The sequence below is a fragment of the Paroedura picta genome, chromosome 14 (genome assembly GCF_049243985.1).
Source record: "Paroedura picta isolate Pp20150507F chromosome 14, Ppicta_v3.0, whole genome shotgun sequence".
Taxonomy (NCBI): Eukaryota; Metazoa; Chordata; class Lepidosauria; order Squamata; family Gekkonidae; genus Paroedura; species Paroedura picta.
In genome coordinates, this window is record NC_135382.1 from 14,592,676 (window position 1) to 14,609,768 (window position 17,093).

Below are 17,093 nucleotides of genomic sequence, written 5' to 3' on the forward strand. Positions count from 1 at the left end.
CCATGGACTACAATTGTAGTCCATGGACATCTGGAAGGGCATGAATTGTAGTCCATGGACATCTGGAGGGGCGCAGTTTGACCACCCTTAATGTGTAGTGTAGCTTTACAGAGGAACTGTCTGTGCCAGAACTCTATCGCCAGCACCAATGTTCTTCCCAGAACTAAGCCCCTCCTTCCTGTGACTGTTCTTAAAGGCATAGCTACATATTGTGAGATACACTGACAGATCAAGTCTGGTCCTGAGCTGTATAACTTTAGAACAGAAAGGGCCTTCTCCTGCTGTGCTAGTGCAGGGAGTTTGTGTGTGTGTGTGTGTGTGTATGCATACACAGAACATACAGACATGCTACTTGAAATGGTATAGCCCTGCAAAGGAGACCTTCAATGAAACAGCTGAACGGGTGCTTTAGCTGCAGGATGCTTCCCACAATGGCTGAAGCAAGTCTTGCACCAAATATCTGATGCCCCTGAACGCATTCTGGAATATTTCTGGAAAAAGTCCAACACCCGCCCGCTTGGAAAGACAATGACAAGCGTGTCTCGCATTTATCCATGACAAGAAACCGATTATTTCCTGCCGCAGGCCAACTTGCAGTCATGATATACTTGATATGTTTCAGGAGTACAGAGAAGGGAGGAAAAAGTTCACCTGTTAGACCAGGGGTAGTCAAACTGCGGCCCTCCAGATGTCCATGGACTACAATTCCCAGGAGCCCCTGCCAGCATTCGCTGGCAGGGGCTCCTGGGAATTGTAGTCCATGGACATCTGGAGGGCCGCAGTTTGACTACCCCTGTGTTAGACCTTCGCTGAGCAGAGCAGATGAGGCTTGCCCAGATCTTCAAGTACAACCATCAGACATGGAAAATATCTGTTCTGTAGTCTTCACGCTCCGTGTGATGTGAGCCATTTGTCTCTGCATGGAGACTCCGAAGCACATCTTTGTCTTCAGCGTTTGGCTCGGTTGCTGCAGATTTTTCAAACGTGCTCTTTTTGTTAGTTTCTGGACAGTTCTGTACATATATGACACGGTTATAAGCCTTCAGTCTTTTCCACAGCTGTACATAGACTTTGCACTGAAAATACATGAACAGGATTCCTCCAGTGAAACCAATCGCTACCACCACCAGCTTAGTCCAAAATGGCCACTCAAGAATCCCTAGAAGAAAAGGGGGAAAGAGAATTAAAAGTTGGCTCACTCTGGGCTTGTTAAATATAGGAGCAGCAAGACAAAAATCCTCAGGTCCAAAATTCTCTAAACTGGAAAGTTTTGAGATTAAGCTCTGCAAACATTACACAAACATTTAAAAGGATTGGCCTAAAACAACTCTGCTAAACAAACATTAATTCTGTGAAAGGGATCTTGTGGCCCTTTCTTGCACGCCCAGGGAAATGCCGAGTGCCACTTTGAGACCAGAAGGTGAATTTCCTCCAAGCCTGATTGGCCAAGGATTCTGTTTTTTTTTTTGAGGGGGGGTGGCGGGAGGCATTATCTGGGCATGGAACTGGGGTTAATGTGCATGCTGCAGGGGGTTGGAATAGATGACACTGGAGGGTCCTTCCAACTCTATGATTCTATGACTTGTGCATAAAAAGGTAAAGGTAAAGGTATCCCCTGTGCAAGCACCGGGTCATGTCTGACCTTTGGGGCGACGCCCTCTAGCGCAGTGGTCTCCAACCCCTGGTCCGGGGACCGGTACCGGTCCGTGGATCAGTCGGTACCGGGCCACGGCTCCTCCTCGTCCTCCTCCCCGGCTGCTGCCTCAAGGGCTGCCCTGCCACTCTGCCGCTGGCTCACCTTTGGTGCTCTCCAGTGGCTGCCAAGGCTGGGGCTCCCCCTCGGCATGGCACTGTGCAGCTGCTGCTGGCAGCGGCCCGCAGCGCACAGTGGGAAGTCAGGGGTGCCGGTGGGAAAGCAAATGGAGAAGGGGCTCAGGCGGCAGTGGTGACAAGCCCCGGCAAAAGACTACCCCCCCCCTCGGGCCTCAGTAAAATTGTCAAGCGTTGACTGGTCCCCGGTGATAAAAAGGTTGGGGACCACTGCTCTAGCGTTTTCATGGCAGACTCAATACGGGGTGGTTTGCCAGTGCCTTCGCCAACTGAGCAAAATTACACATTTTGCATGAAGTAATTCACGTTTCTGGAATCTGTGGGAACTAGCAAGAATATATGTGAAGCGCTGAAGACTTGCTTCCCTCAGGCCTGTGCAGTTTCACTAAGCATTGCTCTTAGACTTCCAAGCACATTTTAGTTAGGCCAAGCAAACTGAGACATTTAGTTTAACTTGCTGGTTATTACAAGGTATATGCACATGAAGCTGCCTTATACTGAAGCAGACTATTGGCTTATCAAGGTCAGTAAGGTCTCCTCTGACCGTCATTGGTTCTCCAGGGTTTCAGGTGCAGGTGTACTATTTCAGTTTTTCTTAACCTGTGCGTCCAGACACAAAAGTGGCCTTGCAATGTCTGTGAAAGAGGATCACAGGATCTTGCAGTTTTAATGATTTGAGAATGCTTCTCCCCCCCCCCCCCATCTACCCACATGGGTCCCCATTCCAAGTAAATCTTAACTTGTAGGTCTCCATACCAAAAAAGGTTGGGGAGGGCTGTGCTAAATGATCCTTTTAACTGGAATTGTCACGAATTAAACCTATGACTTTCTATATGCAGAACAAATGCTCTTCACCAGGGGTAGTCAAACTGCGGCCCTCCAGGTGTCCATGGACTACAATTCCCACGAGACCCTGCCAGCGTTTGCTGGCAGGGTCTCATGGGAATTGTAGTCCATGGACATCTGGAGGGCTGCAGTTTGACTACCCCTGCTCTTCACTGAGTCACAATCCCTCCTTTGCCTCCACTGACACATCAAAAATAAAGTCTCCATTGCTCAACTCTCAGCTGATACCTGACACTTATTTTTAAATCTGAGATACCACCAAGAAGCTTGATTAACTGGCCTTAGCATGCAATTCAATTGGAAGCTCGACCTCACACTGTTTTTCAAGGATACCAGGGATGATGCAAGGGCTATTAGTTTCTTGCCTATCCTGTTCTTCCTCAACAAGCTAAAGGCAATGCACATGGGAGTTATTCCTACAAGGCTGAGAGCTGGACAAAAGCCCAGGGAATTGCTCAGCTGAGCCCAAATCCCAGCTTCCTATGACCAAGACCAACATTTGGCTGGACACATTACAGTGATTCTCACTGTGTGCGCGTGCATGTGGGGTGCAGAGGTCATTAAAAATGGAAACAACCAATTTTTTCGATCCTGAAAAGCAATCTGCGCTTTTGGAACACTTGCAGAATACGTGACGGCTTACAAGTGCAAAGGGAAAGGGAGCTCAACAACTTGAAGAATGATGACTCAGAAAAAGATTTTACAGAAGAAGTGAACTGGAGGTACAGCTCCTCTTCCCAGTACAAGTATCAGCAAGAAGAAGGAAAATAAATAAAATAAATAAAAAGGAGGCCAAAGAAATCAATCTCTGTGTGGAACTGAAGGTAGAACAAGAGCCACATGATACAGAAAGCGTGAAGCAATAAGAGAAGAATTCCACAGTTTAAGTGCAATAAGAAATAATCCAATAGAACACAGAAGGCACACAGTGAATAGGAGAGTGATGAGAACAGCAAACACAAAGAGATCATACCTTGGCCCTAATCTTTTGCACTGAGCCTTTGATTCTGGGGGACTTTAGGATTCCAAACAAAGGGTCTGCTGAGCCGAAGTGGGACCTTGGAATGTCAAGCTGACAGAAGCTATTGAATAGGTTTCTGTTTGTTGACCTTTCCCACTCTTGATGCAGAACCGGCCCCATGATTTTCCACGGAGACCATGACACAAAGAGGGCTGGGAGAAGTCTATAGTGACAGAGACTGACAGACTATATTGGAAGACCTATAAGCCTGCAGTAAGAGCTGTAAAGAGCTGGCCCCTCCTGGAGAATCAGGTTAACACAGATGCCTCAAATTATAGAATCATAGAATAATAGAGTTGGAAGGGATCTCATGGGTCATCTAATCCAACCCCCTGCACTATGCAGGACACTCACATTGCTCATCTACTGTAACCTGCCACCCCCTTGAGCCTTCACAGAATCAGCCTCTCCGTCAGATGGCTCTTCAGCCTCTGTTTAAAAATTTCCAAAAAGACGGAGAACCCGCCACCTCCCGAGGAAGCCTGTTCCACTGAGAAACCGCTCTGTCAGGAACTTCTTCCTGATGTTTAGACGGAATTTCTTTTGAATTAATTTCATCCCATTGGTTCTGGTCCGTCCCTCTGGGGCAAGAGAGAACAACTCTGCTCCATCCTCTACATGGCAGCCTTTTAAATACTTGAAGATGGTCATCAGATCCACTCTCAGTCTTTCTTCCTACTCTGTTTAGCCTGGAAAACAGCCCCCTACTTTGACTTGACTAGTCTTGCCAGTTGGATTCATGTGCCTTGCAATGACTACTCCTGAGTTGGCACTTAAGATTCTAAGGATTTCTGCCATTGTTCTGTCAAAGTAGGATAGCTTAAACAAAAGTAAACAAAGAAAACAAGGGTCCAGTATAAATTCCTTCGGGCATTCCTCCAATTTCCATGCTGTGTAACCATGGTGCATCTGGAAACACGAATGTTAATGGTTCAAGACAAAATCTGCCTGTCAGCAATAGAAATGTGGCTGAAATTAATACATAACCCACAGGGTATAGTTTCTTTAACCCTGAATGACAACTTCCAATCATCTTGGAGTAAGGCTGTTCACAGAGGAATCCAAAATCTGGGCTTCTTCATGCACTTATTATCCAAATTAGCTCATGATCAAGCTGCATCATTAGTTAAGAAGCAGGTATGAGACAATCAACATCAACTGGACCTGAGTAAAGCTCCAACTTTTTTTGCCCCAGTTAAGATATGTTATGGCCTACCACTTATCTGTCTCAGCTGGTAATAAGGAAACAAAGAAGGGCATTTATCCTTGCAAGAGGGTCGCTATAAGAACATTCCCCTTACACTGAGACAATGTTTTTGCGGGAGTGGCGAAATTGTTACAAGAGAGCATATATTGTTCCACTGCCCTGCTTATGTAGACATTCTCAACAACTTGATTGAATCACTCCTTAAAACGTTGCCATAACATCATGATGTAGATCGAGCAAAAAGTCTGCTAAGTGATAAGTCCCCCCAGATGACAACTCAGCTGGCTACGTTTTGTGCCGCCGCCATAAAAATCCGATGCTCTACAGTAGCGTAATTTTAAGTTCTATTTTATGATCTGTTTTAAATTGTATTATATTAAATGACCATATTCTTTTGGTCTTTTATGTATTACCTTCACATCACTTGGTCTGAACGACTGTAATAAAGTTGGACTGACTGACTAAACAAAGAAAAAAAAATAATGTTATGTCAAGAAAAGCAAAATCACCTACCGGTAGACTGCCCTTGTTTAATCTCTTCAGCAGTCCGGTCTATAAGGACGTAGAGAGACCACACCACACAAGTGATAGCAATGACGTGGAAAGTGACAGAGCACATGATCTTCCGTCGCTCACTGGTTGTCATCTGCAGCTTCTCCCACTAGGAAGGAATCCAGATCAAGAGGTGAGGTCATATAAGACATGGGTAAGTCAACCTGTGGTCTTCCAGATGTTCGTGGACTACAATTCCCATGAGCCCCTGCCAGCAAGCGCTGGCAGGGGCTCATGGGAATTGTAGTCCATTAACATCTGGAGGACCACAGGTTAACTACTCCTGATATACGAGATCAGAAACAGCACTAGGAATATTTCCCTGCAACAGAAACCAACGTCCATTTAACAGAGCTAGTTGTTCCTCACAATTTGGAAGCAGCAGTTTCACGTTCTCTAAATGTAGAGAGAGTTACTCCCTTTTGAGCCCATCTCCGCTTAGGGCTCTACTGTTTCCTCCCAAAGTTCCCTACAGGTCAACACAGATTTCCTACTTATTATCCTACCAGTTCCTTTATTTCTCTCAGGGGCGAATGAAGTCTGCAGCTTTTATAAAACGAATGACAAAAGTTCCATTCAGTGTGAAAGAGAAGGATCTTAACAACTGATAGTCATAGACTGTTTACGCACTGGGAACTTCACTGCCACAGCTCCCATGCAGGAGCGCAAATCGGGGGCAGATGAGACGCACTGGGCTAAATGCTCCGCCATGTAGGTGCAGGAAGAGGTGGGGCAACCTGCCACAACTAAAACTCCAGCCTGCACCCCAGCATAAAACCTCCTGTGCATAAACGGTCATAGTGGAGCAAACCCAACCATTCTCTGAGTGGTTTTCCTTCCAACTTAAACAGTTCTTCCTCCAATGGCAGAATCACTAAAGTCAAAGGAAGAAATTTGAGCCAAAAGGAAAGGTAGGATACAACTATTTCAATAAATAAATACGTGAATCAATAAACTTTGCTCAGTGGAGTGAGAAGATTTATCCCATTTTTAGGAGAGGATTTCAATGGAGTCATAGACCCTAAGTGAGATAGAATGGCTAGAATGACTTAAAAGCAAAGTCTTTTCCTAAATTCCTTTGGGAAGTTCACCATCAACAAAGGAATGGATGCATCCAAATAACAGAGATTATACTTTCACCCCACTACACATAATTCCCATTTCAGGACAGATTTATTTTGTATGTCTTCTAGCATTATGACTCCATCTCTTACTGTTAATGTTGAACTTATGGTAATGTAATCATTTATTTACAGTCATTTAGACCAAAATTTTAGAAGCACTACTATACAATAGCAGTTTGTAAAATCGAAGGTATTACATTAAAAGGTTAAAAATGCATCAACAATAAAACTTAAAACTTCTCCACCATAAAAGCCAACATTTAGAAGCATTAACGGCCGTTGACTATTTTACAAGGATAAAATGAGCCATAAAAGCAATAAAACTAATAAGGCTGTTAAAATATAAAACAAAAGACAAGATTAAGAGACGTGCAATATATCTACTATCCAAAAAACATAAGAAGTTCTGTGGACCTATTATGGCTATACATGAGTGACTTATGGTATATGTTGCCCACATGTCAGAAATCTTAAACCTGGAGCACTGCTGGCAAAGTCCTTTTAATGGAAACTGGCTCTGCCCCAGGGAAGAAGTCCAATAACTGTTAAAATCAAGTATCAGTGATTTTTTTTTAAAGAATGTAATCTGGAATACAGTTACAGCATACATCAGGGGCATTTTTATCCAAAATACTTCAGGGGGGAAAGGCAATGATGGCAGAACAAAAAGATTAAATTCAAATCCAAGAGCGAAGAAACGGCATGTAATTAGAAAAGATTTTGAGCTTTTAGAAGAACAGCATGAACTTCAAAGGGCTTGAAGCTACCAGAAGTAGTATTAAACATATTATGAATTCAGTTAAAAAAAAAAACAGCCTAAGCTTCTAGCCAGAATCCTCAGGAAAAAAGGAAATGCTTGATGAACTCTTTTTCTGTGGATAATGAGAAATTTATGATAACCAAAGATATAACAGATCAGTTTAAAAACATTTATGATCAGATGCATCAGAAGGATATAGTTATGATACCATTCAAAACCTTCCTTAAAATATTAATATCCATAAAGACATCTGAATCTCTGGAAGTGTCATCACTTTTATCTATTAAAACCATGAAAAATAATAAGGCTCCAGACTCAGGCAGCTTAATCATGGAATTATAGAAGCCAATTTCAGGCAAAGATTAAATCTACTTTGTCATAAATAGAATTACTTCTTAAAAACAACTACCAACATGTCCAAAGCCAGGAAGCCCTCCACATCTGGATTCATCTAGGCAAATTTCTTTACTCAGCGCTGATTATTTGGTTATCAATAATTATTTATTATTTTTATTTATTATTTGATTTTTATACTGCTATTCTTCCACTGATCTCATGGCAGTTCACAACAATAAAAACATTAAGATACAATAAAAACCCTTAAAATCATCCCTAGAATCATAGAGTTGGACGGGACCTCCTGGGTCATCTAGCTCAACCCCCTGCACTATGCAGGACACTCATAACCCTATTGTTCATCCACTGTCACCTGCCACCCCCTTGAGCCTTCACAGAATCAGCCTCTCCGTCAGATGGCTCTCCAGCCTCTGTTTAAAAATCTCCAAAGATGGAGAACCCACCACCTCTCGAGGAAGCCTGTTCCACTGAGAAACCGTGCTGACTGTCAGGAACTTCTTCCGGATGTTTAGACAGAATGTCTTTTGCATTAATTTTATCCCATTGGTTCTGATCCGTTCCTTGCCTCCAGGGCAAGAGAGAACAACTCTGCTCCATCCTCTACATCGGGGGTAGTCAACCCCCGGTCCGCAGCCCGGTACCGAGCTGCGAAGGCCTCGGTAACAGGCCACTGGCGGCCACGCCTGCCTCTCCCCCCCACAACAAGAAGCTCACCAGGCCGCGAGAGCAGTGGCTGCCAAAGCTTGCACTCGAAAGCTCATGCCTTGAATAAATCTTTGTTGGTCTTAAAGATGCCACTGGACTCTGATTTTGTTTTGTTGTGCTAATATATATAGGAATTCACAGGTCTAATGCTGGAGTGTGGCTTCATTAATGGCTGGTTTACTACACCTTTCTTAGTTCCATCCAGGGTGAGCTTCAGTTTTTTCATGGAATGCTGGGTAGAAGCATGCTCTCTGAACCAAAGGTTATTTTTATATGCTCACAATGGAACATGTTGAGCCTTCAGACGTGACAACTGCTTCTATGCTTATCTACAGCTGCTAAGGTGGCAACAGGAGCAAACAGGAACAAGAGAGACTCTCCCTCTAAGACAGGGGTAGTCAAACTGTGGCCCTCCAGATGTCCATGGACTACAATTCCCAGGAGCCCCTGCCAGCGAATGCTGGCAGGGGCTCATGGGAATTGTAGTCCATGGACATCTGGAGGACCACAGGTTGACTACCCCTGCCCTATAGAACGGAAGCAAACTATCAACGTGCGAATGCTTGCAGGGGCTCATGGGAATTGTAGTCCATGGACATCTGGAGGGCCGCAGTTTGACTACCCCTGCTCTAAGAGCTCCACCACATCTGGGAACACTGCGTTCTTAACTAAACTAACAATCCTATCAGAGAAGCCAAAGAAAGAATTTTGACAATTCAAATAAATTTAAAGAATGCCTGATTAGATTAAACGTTCTAGAAGAATAAGATAAGAGGTCAAATGTTTCCATTTTGCTTTCTATGAATTATTGTGAATTGTAATCTGACTTTTTTGTGGTTGGTTGTATGATATAGCCTTATATCTGAATTTTTAAAAATTAAAGTAAAAAAAGAAAATGTGTTTTTCTTAAGTAGCGGGTAGGAACCTGTTCCTTAATGATTCCCAAATATACATATATGAGTTTTGACTGGTCATGGGGGGGGGGGGAATTCTACAGGTCACTATTGACCTCACAAACAAGGTCTCAATTATATTGTGTGCTAAAAAGAAGAGTTGGTTCTTATATGCCGCTTTTCTCTACCCGAAGGAGGCTCACATTGGCTTACAGTCGCCTTCCCTTTCCTCTCCCGACAACAGACACCCTGTGAGGGAGCTGAGGCTGAGAGAGCCCCGATATTACTGAAGAAGAGTTGGTTCTTATAGGCCGCTTTTCACTGCCAGGAGTCTCAAAGTGGCTTACATTCGCCTTCCCTTTCCTCTCCCCACAACAGACACCCTGTGAGGTGAGTGAGAGAGCCCTGATATTACTGCTCCATCAGAATAGCTTTGTCAGTGCTGTAGCAAGCCCAAGGTCACCCAAGCTGGTTGCATGTGGGGGAGTCCAGAATTGGAACCCGGCTCTCCAGATTAGACGTCCGCACTCCTAATCACTACACCAAGCTGGCTCTGTAAGAATTCTGGCAACTGACAATCTGTTTTCCTCCTTGACAAGCCACTAGGCTACGGGCCAAACTAGGCAAACACCCGAGGTCTGCACCCTAGGTCTGCTACAGGGACATGGGGCCATTTTACAGCTTGTTTTTCAAATTTTCAAAACTGCATGTGGGGGTGCAGACCCCCTCCCTGCAAGATTGGCACACCCAGCCACCATTTTGAAAAGATAAAAAAAGGTGTAAAATGCTGCTGTGGCTGAATAGGGGGCATGGTATCTTCTAGTCAGATACCATCCAGTGATATCACCATTTATGGCAATGTTGATCCCCCCCCCTCAAAAAATGGCCAATGATGGGCCTGGAGGGGTGGGAAGGGGAGGGGCCTGTGGTGGGCGTTGGTGGGCGTGTGCACAGCTCTGCTTCCCAACCCTATTCTGCACCATCATGCTACTGCTGGGGTTTCTCGAAGCCTGAAGAAAGCTTCAAGGGTTTCTCAAGGGTATAAAAGTTGACCAAGGCTGCCCAAGGAATTAAAGCTAGGGTTGTGTGCTTCAGAGTGCTTTGGCTATCACCGAAGCCCAAGGTAGCCAGCATCACGGGGCGGAGGGGAGGGTGGTGCCGGCACACCAGCCGGCGCCCACACGCATGTGCAGAGCTTTGCGCCTGCATGCGGATGTGTGCTAGTGTGCTACCACCTCGCCCCTCCGTGCTGCGGCGCTGGTTTCCTCGGGCTTCAGTGGCTGCCGAAGCACAGAACCCTAATTAAAGCCATTCGAAAACAATCTCCTGCACCTACTTTTCGCAAAGGTTTCACTTTGGTTTCCATGATGAATTCGTATTTGCAGAGTTCGCAGCACCGGGTATCTGAGCTCTTGATCCATTGCTGCAGACACGCCTGATGGACAAAGTGAAGGCTCCCCGTGCAGCGGCATGGCGTGATCAGAGGGCTCTCCTCATCTCCTTCGCAGTGGCAGATCCTGTGGCGGGAGGCAAGTGGTTTGTGTTAGGAGCAAGGAAGCACAACCGCTACTCAAGCCAAGGAGGCATGCAGCTGAAAATGGGGGCGGTATGAAGGTCAACAGCCTCCGCATGGGCAGCCAGACTACCAAACAAGCGAGGCGCAGAGGAAAGAACAGCAATTAATAAGCTAGCTGCAAACAAATGTCGTCAACAACCAACAAGGCTTCTCTAATTATGCAGGGGGTAAAGTCAAGCAGGGAAAATGGGACAGACACACTTCCATAATCTTTTCCACAGAAGCATAACTATATTCATAAAATCATAGTATCATAGAGTTGGAAGGGAACTCATGGGTCATCTAGTCCAACCCCCTGCACTATGCAGGACACTCATATCCCTATCGCTCATCTACTGTAACCTGCCACTCCTTTGCCTTCACAGAATCAGCCTCTCCATCAGATGGCTATCTAGCATCTCTTTAAAATGTCCAAAGATGGAGAAATTTCTAAAGATGTTAGCGTTATTTTATTAGCAGCTGGTGTTTGCCCAGCTGTGTTGGCTCCAGACTGGAGACAGGATCAGGTTCAAGTTTCTGGTGCTAACTTTTAAAGCCTTAAATGGTCTGGGACTGGCGTATCTACAGGACCGCCTCTTCCACTACGCCTCTTCCCAAAGAGCATTAAGGTCATCTGACCGAAGCCTGCTTAAGATCTCTAGCCCAAAGAGGTGAGACTACCTCAACCAGGGCCAGGGCCTTCTTGGCTTGGTGGGACACTCTTTGGGGCCTGTAAGACATAGCTGTTCCACCAGACCAATGGTTGAGGTCCAAATAAACCATCTAGAGGTGCTGGCCTCTGCTGAAACAGAGAGATCTACCCTGTAAGGAGCTTGAACCCTCCTCCCAACTTAAATTAGTTGGGAGCTACTGCAATTTATAAAAATGTTTTATTGTTTTATATTTGATTTTATTGTGTGATTATTTTAAAGCATGTTGTAAACACCCTGAGCTGTCCAGGAAGGGTGGCCTACAAAAATAAAGTTTATTATTATTATTATTATTATTATTATTATTATTATTATTATTATAGTTTTTATATTCTGATTTTAACACTACTGTGGATTTTAACACTACCACCCTGAGTCTGGATGCAGAGAGGGACAGTTAATAAACTGAATAATAACAATAATAAAATAAGCAGATTTTTAGAAAGGCACAAAAAAGTGCAAATGCCATCCTCAGATTCCTTAGGCTGAAAGGAGGTCATTATATCCCCGCAGCTCTAAAATTATTTGAAGCTAAGTCAATGGCACAACTGCTATATGGTGCGCAGCTAGGTCCTTATTCCAACTTTGCATTATTGGAATCTGTACAATCCAAATTCCTAAGATCAGCCATCCAAGTCCCGAGATGTGTCTCCAGTGCCGCCTTGCGACTTGAGACTGGCCTTATGAAGGTGGAGGCAAGAGTATGGTTAAACATTCTCAATTACTGGCTTAAAATCTCTTTTTTTCCCCTGTGGATTAGCTTCTTTGATAATGAAGGATGACTTCCAGTCTTCATGGAAACAATCGGTGAGGGGGAAAATCGCAGCTTTGGGATTTTCTCCAGAATTTCTGGTTCGGATGGCCTATGACCAAGCTAAAGAGGTTATCAAACAGCGAGTAGTGGATATAGAACGCCAACATGATCTAACGAATACCTCTGCCTTCATTGTTAGTGAAGGCTACAGGTATGTCACAGCTCCCTTGGCCTATTTAAAGAATCTTGAGGTGCCTAGCCACCGGAGGGCCTTCACTTTAGCTCGTTGCAATGCCCTTCCCTCAGCTGTACTTGAAGGGAGATACAAGAAAACTCCCTATGGTGAAAGGAAGTGCCCCTGTGGCTTTGGTCAGATAGAAACATTGGAACATATCCTTTTGTATTGTCAGTTTTATGATGACACACGTTCCATATTTATCACACCATGGTTACATAGAGTCCCTGGGTCCTCAGGACAATTTTATATCTCCCTGCTGCTCACAGACACAAATTGTTCCATCACATATAGTGTCGCCAGGTTTTGTGCTGCAGCCATGAAAAGGCGGTGGAAGTTGACTAAAACTTAACAGACCCTGAGAGCATTTAGAACAATTTCCTATATTTCCATTTAATTTTAATTTATATTTTAGCAGACTCATAGTCTAAGTGTTTAACATAATGCTATTTTATGAGTAAAACTGTGTTTTAGCCATATTATTTATGTAACTGTGAAATTGTTTTGATTTTGCTGGTCTATGACCGTAATAAAGAATACTACTACTACTACAAGCAGATTTTTAAAATACAAAGCACAACCAAGTTTCAGAGTTATATGGAGAATTTCATAGCTGAAACCGCACCAGTCCAGAACCCTTCTTCAGGGAAACGTCTTATTTTAAATGCCAATTATATAGTGAAAACACAACTCAGATAGGGGGCTGGATTAAGGTAAAAATGTTTTCCCTGCTAAGTTCTAGAATGCCAACAGAAACTTTGAGGATCACTCCAAACACAACATATTGGAGTCATGGATGCTTGTTGGGTGACTTTGGAACAGAACCCTACCTCATAAGATGGCTGCTATGAGGGTAAAACGGGAGGAGAATGATGTTGTAAGCCACTTTGAACACCCATTAGGGAGAAAAGTGGGATATAAATATCTAATGCTTCTGTAGGATAACCAAGTTTAAATCTGGGTATAATCTTCCATGTGCACGTGTTGGTCTTAAAGGTGCCACTGGAGTAAAAACTTTGCTCTCCTGCTTCAGACCAACATGGCTACTCACCGGAATGTTGGACTACAGAGACCTGAATTCAGATCCCAGCACTGCTGTGAAAAGTGATTTAGGTGGGTAAGCCTGATTGGTCTGGAGTAGTGGAACAAAGTTTGAATTCGGAGACACCTCTAAGACCAACGAAGTTTTATTTAAAAGAATAAACAACAATATATTATAAATAAAGAATACAACTTGTTGGTCTTAAAGGTGCCACCGGATTCAACCTTTATTCTGCTGTGAAAAGTGTGAGTGTTTACGGGCAGTCACTCTTTCTCGGTTTAATCTACCTTACTGGGTTGTCGTGAGCACAAAATAGGGAAGGGAGAACCATGCAGAAGCTCCTTGGGAGGACGGGCATGCTTAAAAACATGGCAGGGGTCTATTCTCCAGCTGCTCATCTCATGCAGCCCGAAATCGATGGCTTCTGGCCACGGCTGCCAAAAACATCCCTCCAGCTGCAGCCTCCCTCTCATCCCTGAGGGTTTCCCCACGTTCAGGAGCAACACACTGAAGTCACCAAAGACTGCAGCAATGGGAAGGGAAGGGGAGAAAAATTATGCAGCAGGATGGGAAACAAAACAGCTTTGGAATTCAAACAGGGAAGCTTCTGCATAGATCAAAAAAACATGGCTGAGCTAGGGCAGCAGCCTCTCTCTAATACGAAACATCCAAAAGCAAGCAGGAGCACAAAGACACAAGACAGCAGAGCGGAGGAGTCAGAGGAAAGGGGCGGTTCTTAGACCAACCTGCAGGCATCCCCGGATACAGACACAGGGGAGAGAGGGGGACATTTCTCTGACAACGGGGAAGGGCAGTCTAGGTCACTATCCTTCTCAACAGAGCAAAGCGGTGCCCGCAGCTCGCAAGCGTCCGCCCTTACAGAGGCACCGTCCTCAAAGACATCGTCGTCTCCCATGTCGTCCGAGCAGAAGCCGGTGCTCTCGACCACCATGCTGGAGGACTTCTCGGACTGGAGGCGGCCTGAGTAGTTCTCCAGTTCATGGCCGCTTGTGCTGGAGCTGCGGGAGAAGGAAAAAAGGTAGCGCAGCAGCTTCACACTCCGGAACATTTCATGGTCGCATTTCTCCTCCAGGAGAGGGATGTTCACTGCGCTTTGCGTATCGCTGGCCCCGGAAGGGCTCAAGTACAGGGTGGTGAGCGACCGGAAGTAGGAGGGTTTGGAATTACTCAAAGGAAAGGGTCTAAGGTTCAGTGATTTCTTCTCCATGGGAGAACATTTGGTAAACCTTAAACATGGCTCCCGGCTGGGTGTCAATTTGTCTTCCGAACATGTCCGATCCATGTAGCTAAAGCTTTCAACGGTACTCCGAGCATTCTGGTCCATGTCATTGAGGGACTTGGAGAATTTCAGAGCCCGGGTGGTTTCCCCATTCTTAGGCTTGGGAGCAAGGATGCAATCCTGGCCGTGGAGATTCCTCTTGGAAGCCTGCACCGTCTCCCGACAGATAACTGTCACGGTAGCCCCTTGGGACAGAGAATTCTGGCGGGCAGGGTTTTTCAAGACAACAGCGGATTGCACTGGACTCTGATGACAACACTCAGAATACACTGCACTGGAACTGCATGCATGACAATGGAACGAAAGCACAGGAATTAAAAACAAGTACAAAGAGAACGCATCGTTTTTTGTTAAGCGAAGAGGTAACAATTTCAGCAGGCGTGGGAATGGCAAACGGCAAGACAAAAACGGAAGCGGCATCCAGCAGAGCTGTATTATGGCTGAGCAAGCCACGTGTTATCATGTGACCAAGCCAATATCCTATTTACAAGGCAATAAAAGGTAAAGGTATCCCCTGTGCAAGCACCGAGTCATGTCTGACCCCCTTGGGGTGACGCTTTCCAGCGTTTTCATGGCAGACTCAATACAGTGTGGCCTTGCTAGTGCCTTCCCCAGTCATTACCGTTTTACCCCCCAGCAGCAAGCTGGGTACTCATTTTACTGACCTCAGAAGGATGGAAGGCTGAGTCAACCTTGAGTTGGCTGCTGGGATCGAACTCCCAAACTTGTGGAGAGACAGCTCCAGACAGCCGCTTACCACTCTGTGCCACAAGAGGCTCTTTTACAAGGCAATAGGGGTAGGCAATATATGGTTCCCTCCAAAACACCTTCCCCTCAGTTGTTTTACTCCTGCTGCGTTTGAGGTCAGAGTTAAGCTGACGGAGACAGAACAGTAGAGAGGAAGGGACATGGGGCAACCCTTCATCTCCTGTACTTCAACGGCCCCTCCTCCCACTCCCCTTATAGGAAATGGTCATGGCCTGCATTGTAACAGACCAGCTATGCTGCTGAAGCATCTCATTAGGCCTTCAGTTCTTTTGTTATGTTTGGCTGGGCAAAATTTCCCACACAAAGGCGGCTTCTAGCATCATGTTTCTGGGCTTGTATTTGCAAAACACTTCAATGGAAGCATACTGGAAGCTGAAGACATTTGCCTTCCAAAATAGCTAGATCAGGGGTAGTCAAACTGCATCCCTCCAGATGTCCATGGACTACAATTCCCAGGAGCCCCTGCCAGCATTCACTGGCAGGGGCTCCTGGGAATTGTAGTCCATGGACATCTGGAGGGCCGCAGTTTGACTACCCCTGAGCTACATCCTTCACTGTGAGATCATCCACCTCTGGAATGATAAAAGGTCCCTGTGTGCAACCATTATCTGCCACACTGAAAGAGATGCTTTGCTACAGTGGCGCGACTAATACTTTACCTACAGATGTCCCTGCTGGATGGTGTAACAGATGCTCGACAGCAGCTCTGAGAAGCAGAAACGGACACAGGACCGCCAGTCTGCAAAAGAAACGATACTTTCTTTGAGCCTCTGGCTAAACATAGTGCATGAGATGGCTATGGAGAAATGGAGAACCCGTCTCAATTTAACATACCACAGAGCTGCCTTTGAAATGGAAACGGTTCACTTTTAACTCATCTGCACAGCATGAAAATTAAACCAACACTGGGAGAATATGATATTGAACGTGAGAGCTGTTCCAGTGTTCTGACCCAAAACTGGAAAATGTATCTCTTGTTTTATTCTAGTACCTAGCACATATTGCGGGAGAAATTGTAACCTCCTGGATTAAAACACTAAATCCCAGTAATCTTTTTTCCATCCCATCCTCTCCTAACATCAATGTATTAACCAGCTTAGAGGCCACTTCACATGGGCGCATGGGTTCAAAGTGCCAGTATCTCTCTCGCCTTCCCAAGAATTGCCATGAACTGAAAGATAACAATATTGGGACCCCGTCGGCATCGGGTTCATTTCCTCATAAATTGGCTCTTCCATGGGGCAAAGAGAGCAGCAACAGCAGCAGTAGCAGAAAGCACCCAGGGTGCCATCCCTCTCTCCCATTTTAAAGGCGACCCGCAGCCAACCCCCGCACGCTCATTGGCGCATTCAGACGCCCCCCCCGGATATGCCCGTTATGGCAAAGGAGACCTGTAGCATATTTACACCCCCACACCCCCCCCCCCAACCTACC

General features: G+C 45.3%; 1 protein-coding gene across 2 annotated transcripts; it reads right to left on the minus strand.

The window, feature by feature from the left end:
• Positions 1-762: 762 nt before the first annotated feature.
• On the minus strand, positions 763-16,456 carry LOC143823671 (uncharacterized). Of its 2 annotated transcripts, XM_077310199.1 has the most exons (5): positions 16,323-16,456; positions 14,338-15,171; positions 10,632-10,812; positions 5,418-5,565; positions 763-1,159 (listed from the first exon to the last, which is right to left on the minus strand). In XM_077310199.1, the coding sequence occupies exons 1-5, from the start codon at positions 16,439-16,441 to the stop codon at positions 855-857; spliced, it is 1,587 nt and encodes a 528-aa protein (XP_077166314.1). In that variant the 5' UTR covers positions 16,442-16,456; the 3' UTR covers positions 763-854. The 2 variants fall into 2 exon arrangements, with proteins under 2 accessions (XP_077166314.1, XP_077166313.1); XM_077310198.1 differs by lacking the exon at positions 16,323-16,456 and having other exon boundaries at positions 14,338-15,395.
• Between the last annotated feature and the right edge of the window lie 637 nt (positions 16,457-17,093).